Source organism: Aricia agestis, chromosome 10 (assembly GCF_905147365.1).
Source record: "Aricia agestis chromosome 10, ilAriAges1.1, whole genome shotgun sequence".
Lineage (NCBI taxonomy): Eukaryota > Metazoa > Arthropoda > Insecta > Lepidoptera > Lycaenidae > Aricia > Aricia agestis.
The window spans coordinates 7,739,125-7,760,557 of NC_056415.1; the positions used below are offsets into that span (position 1 = coordinate 7,739,125).

At 36.5% G+C, this 21,433-nt stretch overlaps 1 protein-coding gene across 1 annotated transcript in view; it reads right to left on the minus strand.

Annotated features, from left to right (window-relative positions):
• LOC121731267 (probable G-protein coupled receptor 83) overlaps positions 1 to 21,433 on the minus strand; it is a 67,897-nt gene that overhangs the window by 15,251 nt on the left and 31,213 nt on the right. Inside the window, exons 3-4 of the mRNA XM_042120630.1 lie at positions 16,704 to 16,906; positions 13,885 to 14,033 (exon numbers count right to left, since the gene is read on the minus strand). Of these exons, the coding sequence (XP_041976564.1) occupies positions 13,885 to 14,033; positions 16,704 to 16,906 (352 nt within the window). The remainder of the gene's footprint in view (positions 1 to 13,884; positions 14,034 to 16,703; positions 16,907 to 21,433) is intronic.

A 21,433-nucleotide genomic window follows, 5' to 3' on the forward strand; every position in this document is an offset into this window, starting at 1 on the left:
GTAATAGGGGAGGGAAAAGGGTAGGGGATGGCGCCTTCGGTAAACTTGCTCACTCGGCGAAACATAGCGCAAGCGCTGTTTCACGCCGGTTTTGTGTGAGCCCGTGGTATTTCTCCGGTCGAGCCGGCCCATTCGAGCTGAAGCATGGCTATCCCACGTTTTCGGCATCTAGAGCTGCCCCGGGGCAGTGTAGGCAGGGCAGGCCGAATGGATACGAAAATAGCCGAACAAAACCGGTGATCCACGAAGAACTTAGGCTTAGCATGTATGATGTACTATAGTATTTATGTAGTTTATATGTAGCAATTTAGCAACCCCTCCGTAGTCTAGTGGTTAAGAGCGTGGCTCTTGACTCGGAGGTCGTGGGTTCGATTACCGCGTTGGAAACATGTTATTTCCTTAAGTTTAGTTAAGACAATGCAGGGTGATCACCTGATTGTCTGACAAGTAAGATGATCCATGCGTCGGATGGGTATGTAAAAAGTCAGTCCTGCGCCTGTTCTCTCGCCAGTCGTGTTGGTCTTCCATCCCACTGGGTTATGAGAGTGAAGGAATAGAGAGTGCTCTTGTGTACTGCGCACACACTTGAGCACTATAAAATTACTCCTGCGTACTGGCCTGGTTACAATGAAACTGGCCACCATCACCGAAATCGGTGTGGGGAGTGTTATTATAATGTAGCAACTTAAACTTCGGCTATTTTCGTATCCATTCGGACCACCCTGCCCCGGGGCAGTTCTAGATGCCGAAAACGCTATAGATATAAGAATTAAGAACTCTTTTTCGATGTAAATGTCTTTGAACTGAAATTATGCATATTTGACGCGCCATGATATTTTTGAGATTCCAATTCAAAATATACATATTTTCACAATCACTTACCTGGAACAAAGTAATAAACAACTAAATATAATTACACACAATATATAATGTAAGCGTATACAACATACTAGTTTAAATCAATAATAACACTTCCTGATTCTATTAGAAAGCAAGTAAAACAATTTCCGATTTGAGAGAGTTAATTTGTATGACTCTCAAGCAGAGCCAAGGATGTGTCATAATCAGGCATTCGATGATATTCCTTTAATACGGATATAATAGGAAAATTAATCCTAATCCTCAAAAATAAAATTATATTTGTTTCAATCTATCTAATATCTATACAATTAAAGTTATGCCCGAGAACGGCTGAACCGATTTGGCTGATATTATGTCTAAATATTCGCAGAAGTCCAGGGAAGTTTACATGAGGAGGGAAGTGATACAAAGTTCACCGTTTCTTTTTTTCTTTTTCTTATGAAAGAAGGGGGCAAACGAGCAAACGGGTCACCTGATGGAAAGCAACTTCCATCGCCCATGGACACTCGCAGCATCAGAAGAGCTGCAGGTGCGTTGCCGGCCTTTTAAGCGGGAATAGGGTAATACGGGAGGGTAAGGATGAGGAGGGAAGGAGGGGAGGATAGGGAAGGGGATTGGCCTCCGGTAAATTCACTCACTCGGCGAAACACAGCGCAAGCGCTATTTCACGCCGGTTTTCTGTGAGACCGAGGTATTTCTCCGGTCGAGCCGACCCATTCGTGCCGAAGCATGGCTCTCCCACGTAAAAAGGAATAAAAAATCTTTCATCTAGTCAAGGATAGAATTGTATGAACTATGAAGTAAAATGTTATGTATGTAATAATGTTTAATATATACGTCATAACATTTTATGTACGTAGATGCTCTACGACGTAGGCTCTACGGCGTAGCCCTGCTACGAAAAACTAATCTTTTTGGATGGCATTAGGTAAACTCCGCGAAAGCTTATTCCAATATATTAAGCTTAGTATGACGCTAAATAGATACCGTAAACGAGCGTAAACGTTAAAGAACATTTCCTTGGAAACGGTTGGGCTTACGTTTACGCGATTATCGCACCTTGTTGAAAAAATTGTTACGTAGCTATTTATAGATTTGATGTGACATAAAAACGGCCTCTTTTCGTGACTAAACTTAAGCGAGGAGTTCTAATACTTTTCATTTAAGTTTAGTTACGAAAAGCTTAGGTATCGGCAATCATCATATTATGAAGCTAAATGAAACTTGTATAGTAATACAAGTTTCATTTAGCTAAAAATCGCTTTTTTAAACTAAAATTTAGGTCACGTTTTATTTAGTTAACATTCAGGTAGGTGATTTTTATTACGGCATGTTTATTAAAAATTAAAACTTGATCTTTAAGGCGCTCCCCCTACGGAGATGCCCTAATTTACCGTTTTTAGAGTCTTATTAACTCATAATTTGAAAGCTACAAAATTATAATTAAAAAAAATACAGCAATAATCTTCAGCATATGAACATTCCTTTCTCCGTTATTAATTTCCTATTTAATTGTTTATTAAACTCATTATAATATCAGCTTCCAAAGTAATACCAATTTATTTAAATTCAAGCATACAGTCAGTATCTCCCTAGTATTTACAAATTACGTTTATTTGAAACATACGCCAATAGATCGACGATTTCATTAACTACATATAGAATTTATTTTGGTCACTTTTGAACCAAAATAAATTCTATATGTAGTTAATGAGTAAGTTGATAAGTAAAAAAATAGGAGTATGGTCAAAGCTGTTTGCTCAGGGGATGGCTTTAAGTCAAAGTAAAAGTATTTAAATATACAATATCCATCAGCTGTGGTTGATAGGACGATAAAATATTTAAACACGAAAACACGAAGAAATAACAAAGTTCTAAGTAATTAATGGTTTTTTGGTTAAAATCACAACTCTGTGTTTTCACTTTGGTTGTTTTAATTTGTGACAGAAAACAATATGAAAATGCTGCAACTGTGATTATAGGCTTCTATTTTCAATATAAACAGGATTCATACGTGGTAGAGCCATGCTTCGGCACGAATGGGCCGGCTCGACCGGATAAATACCACGTTCTCACAGAAAACCGGCGTAAAACAGCGCTTGCGCTGTGTCTCGCCGAGTGAGTGAGTTTACCGGAGGCCCAATCCCCTAACCCCTACCCTATTCCCTTCCCTACCGTCATCTATTCCCTTCCCTTCCCTTCCCTTCCCTACCCTCCCCTATTACCCTATTCCCTCTTAAAAGGCCGGCAACGTACTTGCAGCTCTTCTGATGCTGCGAGTGTCCATGGGCGACGGAAGTTGCTTTCCATCAGGTGACCCGTTTGTTCGTTTGCCCCCTTATTTCATAAAAAAAGAACTATTTTTGTAGGCAATAGGAATTAATAAGTTTAGTTTTTCCGGCCAATGAGTTTACTAGATCACTCGAACAACAAACAGCTAGTACGTGTCCAAGGTAGCCATTTTGAGAGTGGCTAATAAAAATTTAGGGCCCCAGGTGTGCATTGTTCGTCGCTACCCGAACTCCATTTTAATGTAAATGAAAGTCTCCGGTTATTTATGAAGCGGAGGGAACTTACAAGGATTTGTCGCCAGGATTTTTGGAATGTCTTTAATGCCTTAGCGGAAAACTATACATAGCTGAGTTTTTTGTGCTGTTAAAGTTTTTGAAAAAAAAAAACTTAACATAAAAAAAAATATTTTACTCAGTTAGTTTCTAGCCAATTGAGATACAATTTTGTTGTATTGCAATTGGCCTGTTCCCACGTGGTGGAAAGCCGAAGCCAAACAGGATGTAACAAAACTAAGTGATAATACTTTAGCGTTTGTATGAGTCCCGTGTATAGAGTTCACTGTTTACAGTGCAGTACAGCGCTGCTACTTTTAAGTAGCAGCGCTGAAAGAACAAAAAATTCACCTTTGTATGGAAAACACTCGTGACGCCGCACTGGGGCGCTTGCCCATATAAATCACAAAAAAAAAATTGGTTTTTCAGCGCTGCTACTTTCACAGTGAACTCTTTACAAGGAACACATACAAACCCTAAAGTATTATTGCTTAGTTTTTGGGGTTCCGTAGTCAACAAGGAACCCTAATAGTTTCGGTCTGTCCGTCCGTCTGTCCGTCTGTCTGTCTGTCTGTCCGCGGTTTTGCTCAGAGACTCTAGGACCTACAAAGCAGTAATTTTTCAAATCGGACCAGTAGTTCCTGAGATTAGCGCGTTCAAGTTAGCCCTTTCAAGTAATTTTTCCCGTTTTTTCACATTTTCCTCTATTTCTACGCTCTTATTAGTTTTAGCGTGATAAAATATAGCTTATAGCCTTCCTCGATAAATGGGCTATCTAACACTGAAAGAATCATCAAAATCGGTTGCGTGGTTTTAAAGATTAAAGGGAACATGGGGGAAAAAAAGTGACTTTGTTTTATAATATGTATAGAAGTAATGTTAATAAAATTTTCATGCACTGAAGTATGTAAATTGTATATAACTGTTGTTATTTCTTGTAAATTACTATAGGCTTTTTCGGTTTCCTTCCTAAACTTCACTGGCACTTCAGAAACTGTCTGCAAATGGCAAGTGAGTGGATAAGGGTTAAGTTTTTCTTCGCTTTTCTACCGCAATAAAAAAATAATTATTCAATGCCCAATGGCCTTGGTGTTTGTTTGATATCGGGAACAATATTTTGGTGAAGTAAATAAATCCTGATAAAGTTGTCACTCATTAGCGCTATTAACTAACTAGCATGAACATTAAGATGATCTCAAAAATAATGAAAAATCTTCCTCTTGCATCACTCTATGTATTAAAAACCGCATGAAAATTCAATCAGAAGTCTTAAAGAAATTAAATATATATGGACGCTGTTATGCATTCGTGTAGTTTTGTTGATTACAGAACCCTAAAACGGAATCCTAACCAGCTGTTTTTTTGTATATTGTAGGTTAATAGTTATTTAATTTAAGAGTAACCTTGTCCTACAAATAAAACTCCACATTTTAGGACCATCAAGTCAAAGTATGAAATCCTTTCTATCCCTATTAGGTACGACTTTCGAGATTTTTCGAAAATAAAAATGTTGTTCGTATTATCAAAATGTAGGCTCTACTCACAAAAAATAGCTTGTTCTAGGGCTCCCTGACTATAGTTTTTCCGTAGCAAAGCTATGCCGTAGTCTACGATGCATTGTTATTTTAAAAAACTATAATATCATGTAATTTAATATTATTTTTCCTGAAAAAGCACGTTTCTAGATTACATAATATGTAAATTACTATGTCGCTTTCACGGACGTAAAAAAAGTACGGACGTAACCTTCTCTAATCACGAGTGAAGCCTAGTTATGGCCGCCCGTGTAGGACGTGTGCGTGATATGAGGGTTGCCATATAAATCATAAATTTCCCTACTTTTTAAATTTTGTAAACTCAGACAAGTAAAATGTATTTTTTATACTTAAACATATTTTTATGTTTTTTTCGCTTCAGAAATGTAAGCGGTTGTTAAAGATGTCATAATGAAATATTATTTTTATGACACTATAGATAGAAAAAAAAAACACATATTACGTACAGAGAAGTATATTATTTACATAACATTATTAGTAATAATGATTATGTACAAACATGTACAATAATAAAATTATTACTAGCTATTTGACCGAGCTTTGCTCGGTATTCGATAAAACACGAATAAAATGACATTGTCTAAAAATAATTCCTAGCTAGACAGATTTATCGCCCCCGAAACCTATATAAGAAACCTGTATACGAAAAGATATAAGATACTTAAGTCCCGTAACCCGTTTCATCAAACAATCAAGTAATGTTAAATAAATAATGGCTTGTTAAATCAGTTAACGGCCTGTTAGAGCTATCGAGAGTTCTACCATTCGCTAACGTCAAATCAAATCACCTAACATGGTGTTAAATTTATTCCTGGTCTAGAGGTCTATTCAATATTTTCATTCCTACTAGGTCTCAATAACGCTCGGGTGACTACACCAATAGCACCTTCCCTCCCCTACTACTGAAGGAAATCTAAGACAATTTTATCTATGGACGCTTCACACCACGTCAGTCTGACCCCGTGCTAAGTACCTGAAGGACTTGTGTTACGGGTACCAGACAACGGAAATATACCTATTTAATACTGTCATACTATACATATATTTAAGATTTTTATTATATGATACACATATTTAATACACACCCATGACCTTTTGAAAACTTTTTGTTCCGTCGGCAGGATTCGAACCCGCGACCCCCAGCTTGAGCTACCGACAGCCCACCCACTGAGCCACAGAGGTCATCAAACAACAATTATATCCACTTTTGTAAATTAAGAAATTAATAGGGATGTAGACTATTTTTAGGAAATATATTTATTTTACAGATGTACCATCAAGGAAGTTGATTCCTATGCAATTGACAGACCAACGTTATTTGGTCGAATACTTATGTCAATTCAATGTTAATTGTGATCTGTCGGCTGGGTTTGACGTAACGCAACCAAACTACTTAGGTCCCCGATTTGCATAGGAATCAACTTCTCTGATAGTACCTACATAAGTATTTTGTTACACCTAAAAATATGTATAAAAAATAAATACACTCTTATTTCAATTAAAAAAATCACTTATTAAATATAAAAAATATTATAAAGTTATTAAGTAAAATATGTCCATTTTCGGTAATTCTATAATACAAACTCTCAAAAAAACAATAATTTGTATTAGATTTCGTTTACTGTCTACACCCCTATTATTGTATTCCTGCCTAATTACTGGTCAATAGTATGCTAAATACTTACATGACACTAATAAAAGACAATAAAATTAATTATTTGATTATTTAAAAATAATTTAAAATTTTCCCCGGTTTGGGGAAAATTTCCCCACTTTGTTATGGACATTACTGACCTGTTGAAGTTGAATTAATATTTACATTATTTTATCAAAATACTTTAAAAATATGTTATCTTACATATGAAATATTATTCCTTGATGTTTTTTGTGTAAGGTTGTATTGTTCTTGCACCATTTTACAACACAAGATGGCATATTTATTTTTATTTATGAATGACAAAGACGTGTCACCGCGATGCAGTCTAATTGCGTAATGGCGGTACGATCAGCTTATTACAGTGCGAGTGTTTGTGCAAGATGTGTACATATGATCGCCTGGGCTTATTAAGGGTGCTTCACTCATTTCTTAATGGCGATCCGTCCGTATTTTTTTTAGGTCCGTGGTCGCTTTACGCAAATTTTAATTAGCTTCCTTTATAACCTGCTACAAAGCTTCCTTCAGGCTTTACCATAGTCGTGTTAAAATTTATTACTTTAAGGGCCTGTTTCACCACTTTCTGATAAAGTGCCTAATAGGCTATTCACAACTTTTTTGATAGATTCTCCATACTTGATCTGTCAAGTTAATTGGTAGATAGCCTTATCAGTAAGTGGTGAAACAGGCCCTTATACTAAAGTGATATCAAATGAAAGTCGACATGTTTGCAAACCAAGCCGAACATGTTTTATAATGATGCTCGGAGGAAATAAAAATGTAATGATGTTGATATAATGTATATTTAGCTCAAATGTTCTGCCTCAATTTATTTACATTCGCCAGACATTTAGTAGAGAAATATATTTTATGTTAGTAAATAAGTAACGTTTTTACAATGATTCTAAGTTATTTTTAAATCTACGACTAATTTTACCTGGAATTTGGCTTAAACTTTTATTTTGTCTGCGTTTGAAGATAATATATAATATTATATTACTTATACGTAAGCGTTGGTCGTAACAATAAAGTTAATATACCTAGCGGTATAGAGAAACAAAGGCCTGAGCAAGAGACATGTCACTATCAGTAACACTGCGTGGTAAAAAGAGACGTGTGATACATGACAGCAGCACTCTTTTTTTGACGTCCAGTCGGCACGTGCCGCACGTTGACAATTTAATCTCATAGAAATCATGTTCAATCATGCTTGTGTAAGTGTATACGTACACATATTTTTACATTACCGAAATTACCGAAATTGGTTCATCAACCAATTTCGGTTTCGTTTGACAGCTCGAGATTGTTGCTCTATTCCGCTAGTGTAGATTAACTTTATGGTCGTAACACGAGGGGTGTTACAAGGCATATGACTTCATTTTAGATGTCAAAAATATATAATAGACCGAAAATGATCTTTTGTCCCCTCGTCGGCGTGAACACAAAACAGCTGTCAATCATAATGAGGCCAGCGTAAGTTTTTTATATCGGCAAAAATACGTGGAGGGCATTGACAGCAGTGTCACTGAAGACAGTGTTCCGCAACTTTTTGTGTTCAAGGTACAGCTAGAAAAATGAAAATTTTTGGAGGTGCACCACAAATTAATCAGGATATGTACGTCATGTACGGAGGTGCTCTGTTCCCAATTCTTATTCTTTTCGTTGATCGTATTTTTTTGGTTCTTATAAACTAGGAATATGTAGGTAAAATGAAAAATTTGTGGCATGCCATCAACTGGCCATACCTTTTGCGGAATACTGACTTAAGGGGGCGACTATCCCAAAATTTACGATTTAATAATTCATTTTTATACTTGAAAATTGCCACCGAATCGTTTTATTTCCTAAAATTAGACATTACATTATATTTCCAAGAATTTGATTTGAGCAACAACACGATATCTTAAAATTTTCTCGATAGAAAAAAATCACAAAGATGCATCTAATTTTCACGAATTTTTCATCTATTGCCATAACTGTGCACTGAACTAAGTTAATATTTGAACAAATTGTATAAAATTTTATCATTGAGAAACCGACATAGCGGATTTTTAAAATCTTGTATATTTATCGAGTTATTGAGAAAAAACCAATTTGGCGATGAATCCGCGTCGTCCTGGCATATGATAGACGGGCGTGAGTGTGAAGAGAGAAGGACGATGTTTGTAATGTAAATATATAAAGGTCGGAGCAGACTAAATAATCCGACCTGACATGTTGCACTCGTCATTGCTGAATACCCTATTAGCAGAAACGTTGCCAGACGTCGAACAAATATTTTTGTTACTGTCTATGTTGGTGCTGTCTCTAGTTTGGAAAAATTGCGGTAGCATATTCTATTGTGTTTCTTAAGAGGCTTGTCACTAGTGATATTGTAAAATTTGGAAGCGTCTGACCACGCTCCAAAACAACCTTGCAAAACTTAAGTCTGTATAATTCTCACCTGGCGCCTTGAACTCTATTTTTTTATTTTGTCTGCAGCCTTTCTTATATCTAATGCTTATACAAGGGAGTCCCATCCTAATAGCAATAATAAGACAAGAAAAAGGCACTGGCAAATAATCCTGAAGCAAATTATGAGAGGGTTTGCTTGTATTGAGCCGTTTTCTTACTACCCTCTTTCTTTAATTAAGTCTGGGCGATTAAGTACACGCAATTTTCATGATTATAAGGACTTAAGACTGTGGACCAGTCTTCTTTCTCGGTACTTTTATTAATTGATGTATTGCTTAAATACGAATTTCTTTTCAATTATTTCACTCTATATAATATTTAAATGAGCCTTTATTTTAATTTTATTGTAAACTTCATATCACTTTCCTCCTAATATGAACATTCCCTGAGCTACCACGAGTATTTCAAGACTAAGATTGTCCAAATCGTTTCAGGCGGGAGTGGAGAGTTTATACGTGGGAGAGCCATGCTTCGGCACGAATGGGCCGGCTCGACCGGATAAATACCACGTTCTCACAGAAAACCGGTGTGAAACAGCGCTTGCGCTGTGTTTCGCCGAGTGAGTGAGTTTACCGGAGGCCCAATCCTCTAACCCCTACCCTATTCCCTTCCCTACCCTCAACTAGTCCCTTCCCTTCCCTTCCCTACCCTCCCCTATTACCCTATTCCCTCTTAAAAGGCCGGCAACGCACTTGCAGTTCTTCTGATGCTGCGAGTGTCCATGGGCGACGGCAGTTGCTTTCCATCAGGTGACCCGTTTGCTCGTTTGCCCCCTTATTTCATAAAAAAAAAAGGTGGGCTCAAGATTTAGCAAGACTAACAAATTTATTTTTATTAGGAAAATTTCAAATGAACAAATAAACCAAAAATAAAATTTTTGGGGTTAATTATTACTGTAATTTATAGCCTAGGGATTAATTTTGTTTTTTTTATTGCTATTTTTATATCATTATCCAAGCAAAGCTCTACATTGTAGGTACTCTAGTTTATAATGCAAATGACAATCTTCATTGTGATTCATTGTGATTAATCAAACATTATCACTAGTATAGTTTAGGTGTAGCTTGACACTTCTGTAACTGTCCGTGATATAAATAATAATTATATAGCATACAAAAGCAAAACGTAGTACACCTTTATTATTCGTAGTGGTACACACATTAATGATCGATAGTAATGATGATAGATATCAAGTTCTTTTACAGTCAGAAACTGATATCATTCCATGGATATATTGTACCCGGTGGAAAATTTCACACACACTCGCCCCAATCATTATTCATCCCAATCATTTTTTTTTATTGTTCGGAAGAGGATTCCTATTATGTGAAGCGCCGCGCCGTTGTGGCAAATAATAAAATATTATGGTTAAGAGGAGTCCACACCGCCCTTTTTTCCATACAAACGTTGTCCTCTGTTTCCTCCCTGGATAATGCTAGTAAAGTTATAATTTTTTTCCTGAATATCTACGGCCACCAATACAATGTCCCTATGTTTTCTTTTTTTTCATAATTTAATTATTAAATAAGATATGAACGTTCAAAAACCCAAAAAAATGGCCAGATTTTCCGCTGTGTTCAAACGTCCAGAAAACAGATTTGGCTAGATTATACAAAAAAAGCAAAACATAGCTCAAGCCTTTCTTTAATCTTTAGTGAAAAAAGTACTTAAATTTTGGAGAAGGAATCAGGGGGAAACGAATCGTTGATTTTCTGGATTTTCTGCAGTTGTCTCACAGCTATAGATATTACATGTACTTTTTATTCATTTCTCTAGCCCCTGGTGTATCCTCTTAAACGTAAAACGATATGTGAACATTCTGTTATTTTTATCTTAATTAACGTTCGGAATTTGTTTGTTTTGCCGAAAATGTGTAAGCAACATTTTACAAATTGCGTTAATTAAACGAGATCAATGATGACCTTTTTATTATTTAAATTAAATAATTTTGTTTGCCCTCAATCGATTTACTAATTTACGCCATTTCGGTATTTGCTTGTTATTTTTGTTTGCCTTGAAACTATATATTACTAGCTGTCCCGGCAAATGTTGTTTAGCCATTTATAGTATTTCGCCCATATAATTTTATTGAAGTGACTAAATAAGTATGGCACCATGGCAACGTCCATCGCTATCCCGTCGCATAATTAACAATGGTCGCCGTCAGTATGATTTATTCAACAAATGCACATATCAATATAAAAAGTAGCTAGTAACCGATTCTCATACCTACTGAATATGCATATAAAATTTGATAAAAGTCAGTAAAGTCATTTTGGAAGTATATTTACTTATTATTATTATTTTAATAAGTGATATATAACCTTAAAAATATTTTCCTTGTTGCTTTGACCATAAATGTTTATTATGTTAGTGTTAAGGCTGGATTTATATGCGTCCGCGCGAATGAGCGGCTTGGCCGCTACACCGCAGGATCCCAAGTGAATGTATGTAAATAGCACCGCTATATAAATAAATACTTGCTTACAATTGCTTGTAATCTCGCAGTGTAGCAGCCATACCTTATGCGGGCTCAACACTCGCGGCGCGAAAGCCCGTGAAGGCCGCGAACCGCGAGTGGTTTCGCAGCTTAGTGTTTGCGCTTCGCGGCTTCGTATCTGTACGCATCGTGTTCACGGCGCATAGCATCCGCGAATGTAGAGCCCGCAGCTCGCGCAAGCGCATATAAATCGAAACTAATAATACCATGATTATTAAAGTCAAAATAAAACCCTTAATTTAATTAAGGATAAAAATAACTGGCACAGTAAATTACTTTTGTTTAGTGTTTTCACTAATTGGATATCAGATCTGTGTTTGTACGCCACGGATCTTCAGAGCGAGATATCATATTTCTTTGTGTGTTGTTAAATGGCTTATGAGTATTTCCTTGAAGTTTGGACGCCGAAAATTAGAAACCTCTAACTTAAGCTGTAGTAACACTAGTATGACTTTGATAGCAAGTGGTGTCGCTACCAGATTTAGTGTAATATAAGATTGACGTGGGAGAGCCATGATTCGGCACGAATGGGCCGGCTCGACCGGAGAAATACCACGGGCTCACAGAAAACAGGCGTGAAACATCGCTTGCGCTGTGTTTCGCCGAGTGAGTGAGTTTACCGGAGGCCCAATCCCCTACTCCTTTCCCTTCCCTGCCCTCTCCTATTTTTTCCCTACCCTCCCCTATTCCCTTCCCTAAGCCAAGCCACCGATTTTGACTAATGTGGTTCCCCTATTACCCTATTCCCTCTTAAAAGGCCATCAACGCACCTGCAGCTCTTCTGATGCTGCGAGTGTCCATGGGCGACGGAAGTTGCTTTCCACCAGGTGACCCTTTTGCTCGTTTGCATATTTCATAAAAAAGCCATATTTGTTGGTAACATAAATTTTAATTTATCATTAATTAGTTTCGAAAAATTAATACTTCTAATTATTAAGTGGCTAATTATAACAATAAGCTGAATATATTTTCATTAGCCAGTAAATTGTAAGTTCTTTTGAAACAAACAAATTAGTATAAGCATGAAAATAATATATACCCTTGAAAGAGCTCGAATAATCCTAATTCGAAAGTTAGTGAGTACCACAGACAGATCAAGATAGATACCGCATGTGTATGTACTTCGCGTGCCATATTGCGTTCTCAAACGACGAGCAATGCTCGTATTTCGAAAGTCTGTTCTTTAACCTGCTAACGGAAACGGACATCAATCGGAATTTTTAATATGACTAAATGCCTGATTGTGCCATATTGAGCTATAGAAATTCAAATAGAAACATTGGTATAGGTAATGGACACGTTTCTTATCATCGGTAAGTCACAGTAGGTAATAAAAAAGTGGCACGCTCGTTTTCATACAAATGGAGAGACATGTGGTATCTATCTTGATCTATGTCTGTGGTGTGTACTATATTATGCCGTTATGTAATACAAATTAACTTACGTGAAAACGAGCCAAAACAAACAATGGTGGGCTCGGTCTCCTTTGTTTCCCAATCAATATATTCACGCCACTTAATGATTCATGCGGTTGATGTTCCCGGAAATGTTTTGGAAGAAATTCGAATCATTAAAGAATAAGGTCTTGATTGCCACGTCCAGAACTTTGTCTCAAAACATCTTCTTTGCAAAGGTAAGAAGAGGCACTTTCTTATCTTTGAAAGTATGTTCCAACTATCAAAGAAATTGGTTTATAGGCAGATTTTTTTTATTAACTAAGGTGGCAAACGAGCAAACGGGTCACCTGATGGAAAGCAACTTCCGTCGCCTATGGACACTCGCAGCATTAGAAGAGCTGCAGGTGCGTTGCCGGCCTTTTAAGAGGGAATAGGGTAATAGGGGAGGGTAGGGAAGGGAATAGGGTAGGGGATTGGGCTTCCGGTAAACTCACTCACTTGGCGAAACACAGTGCAAGCGCTGTTTCACGCCGGTTTTCTGTGAGAACGTGGTATTTCTCCGGTCGAGCCGGCCCATTCGTGCCGAAGCAGGGCTCTCCCACGCGTGATGCAGATGGGGGACTTAGTTATATAATCTATATGCCAAGGCCTGTGCCAAGTCAATGTTAGTCGAAAACGTTGGCTTGACTTGAAATAGTTCAATCAAATATAACTTACGTCCATCTGAGTATGAATAAATTTTATAGGTAGTACATCCGCTTGGTTAAAACTAGACTCTCCAAACTGCTTCTCATCAATCATGATTTTGATACTTCTATACAGGAGTAGCTTAATCAAATAGAAAATATTTCAGTCAAGTGTAGAATGGTATCATTGGAAAATAACCAATAAATCTTACCTCAAAGGGGTGATAATCGCTCGATGTCTATCCACGGCGATGGCGGTGAGTGTGAACACGGAGACGTTGACGCTGAGCGCCTGCACGAAGGGGCAGAACGCGCACATGAAGTACGGCAACAGCCACCGCTGGAGGAGCGCCGCTTGAAACTAAAAGAGAGAGATATATGAGGACCAAGTCTTAGTTAAAAACACGAATTGAAATAAAGTTATTTCACAGAAAAAAAATATAATTTACAAATTAGGCATTTTCGTATCACAATTGCACATATTCTATTGTAACAATATGTAATGTTATGTAATTATGTATGTTGTAGAGAGTCACTCAAATAAGCCGCCACAGATTTAATTAAGGAGCAAGCCGTAGCCGTATTATACGTGGGAGAGCCATGCTTCGGCACGAATGGGCCGGCTCTACCGGAGAAATACCACGTTCTCACAGAAAACCGGCGTGAAACAGCGCTTGTGAGTTTACCGGAGGCCCAATTCCCTTCCCTATCCTCCCCTATTCCCTTCCCTTCCCATCCCTACCCTCCCCTATTACCCTATCCCCTTATAAAAGGCCGGCAACGCACCTGCAGCTCTTCTGATGCTGTGAGTGCTTGCCATCAGGTGACCCGTTTGCTCGTTTGACCCCTTATTCCATTAAAAAAAAGCCTTAGTGTGAGTTTTGTAAAATATTTTTGTGGCATAAATAGTATTTAATTTAATAATCACAGAGAGCCAATTATTTGTATCTAATTGGATAATGGGTTTGATCACTTATAACTATCGAAACGATAGATCGCAAGTGCGTGATCATTTTTAGGGTTCCGTACCCAAAGGGTAAAAACGGGAACGGCACTTGAAATTTTGACAAAGGCCTTAAATGTATAATATAAATAATTAAGGGGGCCATGCAAAAAACACAATGTTTCGCCTATTTTTTCGTACGTACGGAACCCTTCATGCGCGAGTCCGACTCGCACTTGGCCGATTTTTGGACCACTGGTGCTCTCTGTTAATTACTTAATAATTATTTTTGTAACCATGTAGCTTTTAAAAAGAAACTATTATAATATTAGGTTTTATTGACATTTATTAGAAAGTTACTAATCTACTAATAATACAGAATGAACATACGATTTATATAGAATGTGTTACTACAAACGACAACGTAATTAATTTCCCGCCTGACTTTATCTACCTATACAAGCTTGTAACATTGAGGAACATAATATTAGCATTTACATCGTGTATGAAGCCGTGTATGAGGCTGAGTTGATGAATTGTTATTAAGGCTCAGGACAATGTTAGGTCTTAATAACATTCTTGATTGATGCGCTAAGTTTTCGGCTACGCAATTACTCAGAGCAGGTGTTAGGCAAAGTTAAATATGCAAAATATGAGGATGAGGAAATGGGACTGAACTCAGAAAAGCATGCAGATTATGATTCTGAAGGTTGTCAATATTGATAAGTACATGTTTTTTACAAAAAAAAAAATGGGAAAAATTGTAACGTTACTCCTCGCGACATACAGAATAATATTCTGCATGCTTTTCTGAGTTCAACCCCATTCACATAATGTAGTCCTCACATTTCGCATAGGTACCCAACTCCACCTAGCGCCTGCTTTATTATATTCGCAGATCTAGGATAATATTCTTACATTGTTACAGATTTACCTAAATACGCAATGTCTTTTCTGTGCTAAACTATTAATCTTATTGAAAAATGTTAGTGACTAAAGTTTTTGAATGTTACTCCAAATGGTGACATCAACGACTAGACAGAGTTTCAAACTTTCAATGTTGGTGAGAGACTACGAAAAACAATGAATATTTTCCGTCAAGTTGACCTTTGAAGATTTTATAACTCATAATTAGGAAACTTGCCACTCTCCCAAATAAAATGAATCTAATTACATGATTATAATAGTTTAAACTTTAAAGCTTTAGATACTAGAGCAATGGAAGGATAAATAGGTCCAAAGTACATACAGCTACAATCTATAATACATAAACGGATAATATAATCGAAAAACATCCCTTTTTAGAGATGTTAAAAATATATATTTATCTCGATTACATTTATTTTTAGGCTCAAACAAATTTCACATGGAGCAACAAGATGTAAATAAATTATGATGTTGTGACTCTGTGGTTGTAACCAAAACTTTATCTTCTATTTTCATACAAAGTGTTTCCATTAGGCGAACGAAGTCAACGTAAACTCTAAAGTGTACCTTTACTTGAGAGGATAAACAAACTTAATAAATCTCTTCGAACTCAATATACGAGTATTGCAAATATGGTATATTGGTTACTAACGAGCTTGAGTGCTATAAGTATTTAAGCTGGATACATCTAATAATATTATAAGCATCATCATCTGTGATTGATTACAAGAATTAAAAAGGAATGAGTAAATGAATGAATGAATGAAGATAACTAGTTGATGCCCGCTAGTACTTATTTATGCGCGGAAACCGTTTGGTCTTCAAGTATGTCCATTGTCCATATCAAAATTCATCAAAATAAGTTCAGCTGTGAAGACAGACCGACACACTTTCGTATTTATATTATTATTATATACATTTTACTTAGCCCGGCCGCACATTGTCCGAAATTTCTGATACGAAACAGTTGAACGTCCGCGCTGTCTCTTACATTTTGTACTGAGTCGAGTGAGCTCGAACTCGCCGGAAGGATATTTCGGATAGTGTGCGGGGTGGCGGTCCGGCGAAATTCAACTGTTTCTGATCAGAATTCGGACAATGTGCGGCCGGGCTTAATATTATGTAGATCGATATTAATTAGTATTCAAAAAGTATACTCACTTGGAATGGTACAGCAAACAGTCCTATTACGATATCTGCTAACGCGAGATTAGCGATGTAGCAGTTGGTGACGCTCTGCATCCGCCGGGAGGTGGCCACCACCCACATCACGAGGAAGTTCCCCACCACCGCCAGCACTGATATGGTGCCGTATAACACGGAGAGCAGTACTATCATGCCCGTCGGCACGTCGTACAGCGAATCTGGAATAAGGCTTGCCTTTAGTTTTTTTAAGTGATAAAGATAGTTTAAGAATGAGATAAAAAGAAAAATACGCGTGGCACCCGGAACTGCCGCGGTAAAGCTATTGCATATCATACTTTTATCAACTTATGCGGTAATAATAATTCCCATACGAGTCGCACGCACACAAATACCGTGCCGAAGTCTGCCAAACTACAATGCACGGCAACGCCGCACGCTGTTCGGTCTGAGTATTTTGGTTTATTTTTGTTATGGAATTTCATGATTTGGTCGCCGGCATCAAAGCCCGCGATTAAGCTATGCAATAGCTTAAAATCTTTATTCATACAAACTTACAACAAAACTGTACAAATAGGGCATAGGCCTTACTGCTAAAAGCGTTTTCTATTCCTACTGCTAGTAGCGATGATGTGCACTTTTTGGGAGCTAAAAAATGTGTCAGGATACTTAACAGTCCATATACGAAATATTGAATTAAACGACAGAAATAATCTATATAGATAAAATTCTATCCAATTCGAGAAAATAGAAAAAATAAAAACAAAGTGTGCCAAAAAACACGATTCAAAACAACCTAAATCTCACATTATATTACTCGCCGCAAGGCTAATGTGAGATTTAGGTTGTTTTGAATCGTGTTTTTTTGGCACAATTTGCTTTGCTTTTTTATTTCTTTTTTCTCGAATTAGATAGAATTTTATCAATAGATTATTTCTGTCGTTTTTTTTACGAATTACAGCTCCAAGTTTATTTATTTATTTATTTATTTATTAAAGATATACCAACAACACATTGCGGCAACATTCATAATTAAAATCTACTACAGCTATGATAAGATCTAACGCAATAGTCTATTACAGGTATATACAGCTTGAGCAAAGATTCTCCGTATTTAAGATAAAAGAAAATTAAAAACTTAAGAGTAAATTCATGCTTAAAAAATTAACCCTATTAATACGATTAGTTTACAATCAGTTTATATAAAGATAATAACAATTGGTCAATGATAAAAGTTAATAATTCTAATAAAAAGTCATAGGATAAAAATGAGTTTTAACATAATAGCAAATAATTTAAATCAAATCAAATTAAATTAAATTAAAATTAAATTAAGTCAATGAAATCAAATTAAATTAAATCAAATTAAGTTAAATACATAATTGGGATAGTCAAGCGTTACAATTATTAGAGGACAACGTACGTTTAACATTATTACTAAACTTTACAACTAGAGTAAGTTGCCGAAATTAACAGCAATTCTTTGCCCATTTTCTCTAAAATTTTGCCGAGTTACATATTTTTTACTCAACTAATTCATATTAAAGTTGTAAAAAGTAATTCCAACATTGTATAGACGACTTTCTCAACAGTACCACAGAATATATATTAGTAGTACCAAACAGTACATTGTATTTTTTTCATACCGTTAAGACGTCAATACAATCCATAAACAGGTGATATTCTAAACCTTTTACAGCAAAAATCACAAAACTGTCGAGGGTTTGAGTTGGATTATTTAAAAATACTTAAAAAAGAAACAAAAATCTAGCTCCAACATTAGATTATAATTGAAATGATCATACATGTTGTGCATTGAAACTTATAGAAATACTGTATTTTAACTGTTAAATGACGTCTGAACATCAGCGAAATCGGCAAAATTTCGTATACGGACTCTTAATTCCTCGATCGTGGAAAAATCAGACACAATAGCTTATCTATTGTTATCGCGGCAGCATATTGTGGCTGAATACATTATTCTGCGTGGCAAAGTTGAGGGAGTATAACACTTTTTATTTTACTTCAAGACTATAAAAAGTAGACTGGTATGGCGTTTATAATTGCTTCTTATAAAATAACTACACAGACCAAGCAGCATAAAACTGTCTAGGTTCAGTTGTTACTTGTTAGTAATCAAAAGTTGCAGTTCAAACAGTTTTTTTTTAATTTTTTAAAATTCAATTATGATTGATTTTTGAATTAAACATACTAATACCTGTATATAATACCTAAACATAACCTATTATAAATGCGAAAGTGTGGCTGTCTGTCTGTTACCTCTTCACGCCCAAACTGCTGAACCGATTTTGCTGAAATTTTGCATGGAGATAATTTGAGTCCCGGGAAAGGACATATGATACTTTATATCCTGGAAAAATTTACGGTTCCCACACGATCAACGAGTTGAGGCGCAACGGAGTTGCGGGCGTTATCTTGTTGTTTATAATTTAGTATTTACAAACAGAATTCATCTGCTCTGGATTTGAAGATGAATGGAATTCTAAAATTGGATATTAAGTTTCAGAAAGGAATGATGGTGGCGGTTAGACAAAGCATTCTTTTAACTTTGTTACAAACCAGACGCCATAACGACCACATTAAATCTTTCTTTAGAACTGAACTTCCGACGCGTTTATCACTTTTTAACTGGATAACTATAAACCATTGCAAACTGTATAGGCCGAGTGCTGTGAAACTTACAGAGCATTAATGCTGCTTTGTTTCTTGATCGATCTGGTCTTCCTATAATTATGATATTCTCATGAAAAAATTAATGACAAAGTAACGTACACGAAATAACGTGTCATACATACGTTTCAACACGTATGTTACTATATACTTTATTATATTTTGACAACATGACGCCCGAAAATTCGTTGCCCCAAAATAAAACCGTACATTTTCCGGGATAAAGTATCTATATGTCACAGACATTGGTCGCCACGAATACTCGTCCACAGAGGAAATTCGTGGCACAAACCCCAACCATTATGAGCAGTATTGGGTTGGGGATGATTCACTAGTGCGAAGGAGTCACAATAGATCCTCATGGGTTGCAGTGACGTCAGAGCTACAGCGACCTGCCTTCTTTAAAAAAAATCTATAATTATATTATCTATATCTATATACCCAGCAATATATCGGTTCAGTGTGTAATTGGGCGTGAAGAGGTAACAGACAGACCGACAGAGAGACAAAATTTCGCATTTATAATATTAGTATCATGGGATAAGAAACGGACAGGATTTATAAAATAATCGGCCAAGTGTGAGTCGGACTAGCGCACGAAGGGTTCCGTACCATTATAGAGCAAAAATAGGCCAAAAATTGTGTTTTTTGTATGTTAAATTTTTATTTTATTTGAATATTATTATAAATTATTAAAGTACACAATATAATTAAGGCTTTTGGGAAAATTTCAAGTGCCTACCTGTTGTCATCATTGATACCGAGCAAAAAATGTTTAATAATCACGTTTGTTGTATGGGAGCCCCCCTTAAATATTAAATTTATTTTGTTTTTAGTATTTGTTGTTATAGCGCCAACAAATATACACAATATGTGAAAATTTCAGAACTCTAGTTCTGCTATAGCGGTTCTTGAGATACAGCCTGAAGACAGACAAACGGACAGACATCGAAGTCTCAGTAATAGGGTCCCGTTTTTACCCTTTGGGTACGGAACCCTAAAAAGGAAGCTAAATTACCATCAAAATAGTACAATCAGGGGTGACTCGTTCGTTTCACAATAGTTCGACAACTTTTGGGTTATCTATCATTATTCATTACGAGCGAGAGTCAAAATTCCGCACTGGCCACAGTTCCACTACTGGCGGAACAAAATGCGAACCACGGGAATGAAAATTCCTCGTAGTTCGACTGAAAATTCTTCGTGGTTTTCAAACTTCGAGGAAATTTGTCGTCATCAATAATCTTATTTACGTGTACCATCGAGGAAGTTGATTCCTATGCAATTGACAGACCAACGTTATTTGGTCGAATATGTCAATTCAATGTTAATAATTGTGATCTGTCAGCTGGGTCGCGAGTCGCGACCAAACTACTTAGGTCCCCGATTTGCATAGGAATCGACTTCTCTGATAGTACAAATTACGTTGTGCAATTTATGAAAGTTCTTCTAAAGACTTAATATACTTTAGACTAACAGGCTTATTTTGGGTTACGGACGAATTGACTAACTAGCACAGAATCTTGTAAAGTGTTACTTTAGAACTGCGTCACAAATTACTCTTGATATTACTAAGAGTGGGTTGCACCAACTTACTTTAGCTATAACTGTAACTTTAAATACAATGCAAAATGTCAAATCTTTGGTTAAAGTAAAAAATGGACGCCATTTTTAACCACAAATTTTATGTACAAACTTAAAATGTCACAAATGCTGTTCTGTAATTGGTGAGTCTATAAAATAAATATATAACCTTGAGCTCGACAAGGCTTTGAATGCTCGTGGCGAAAAAAGGAACTAACGCTGTCATCATACAAAAACGCCATTTTTAAAATTCTGTGGTCAAAGTTAAGGTTAAACTTAAAGTTAGCCTCAACTATAACCATAACTTTGACCATAACCTTAACTTTAACCACGCCTCTGGTGCAACCCACCCTGAATTATTATGGTTTAAGCCCGGCCGCACATTGTCCGAATTCTGATCAGAAACAGTTGAATTTCGCCGGACCGCCACCCCGCACACTATCCGAAATATCCTTCCGGCGAGTTCGAGCTCA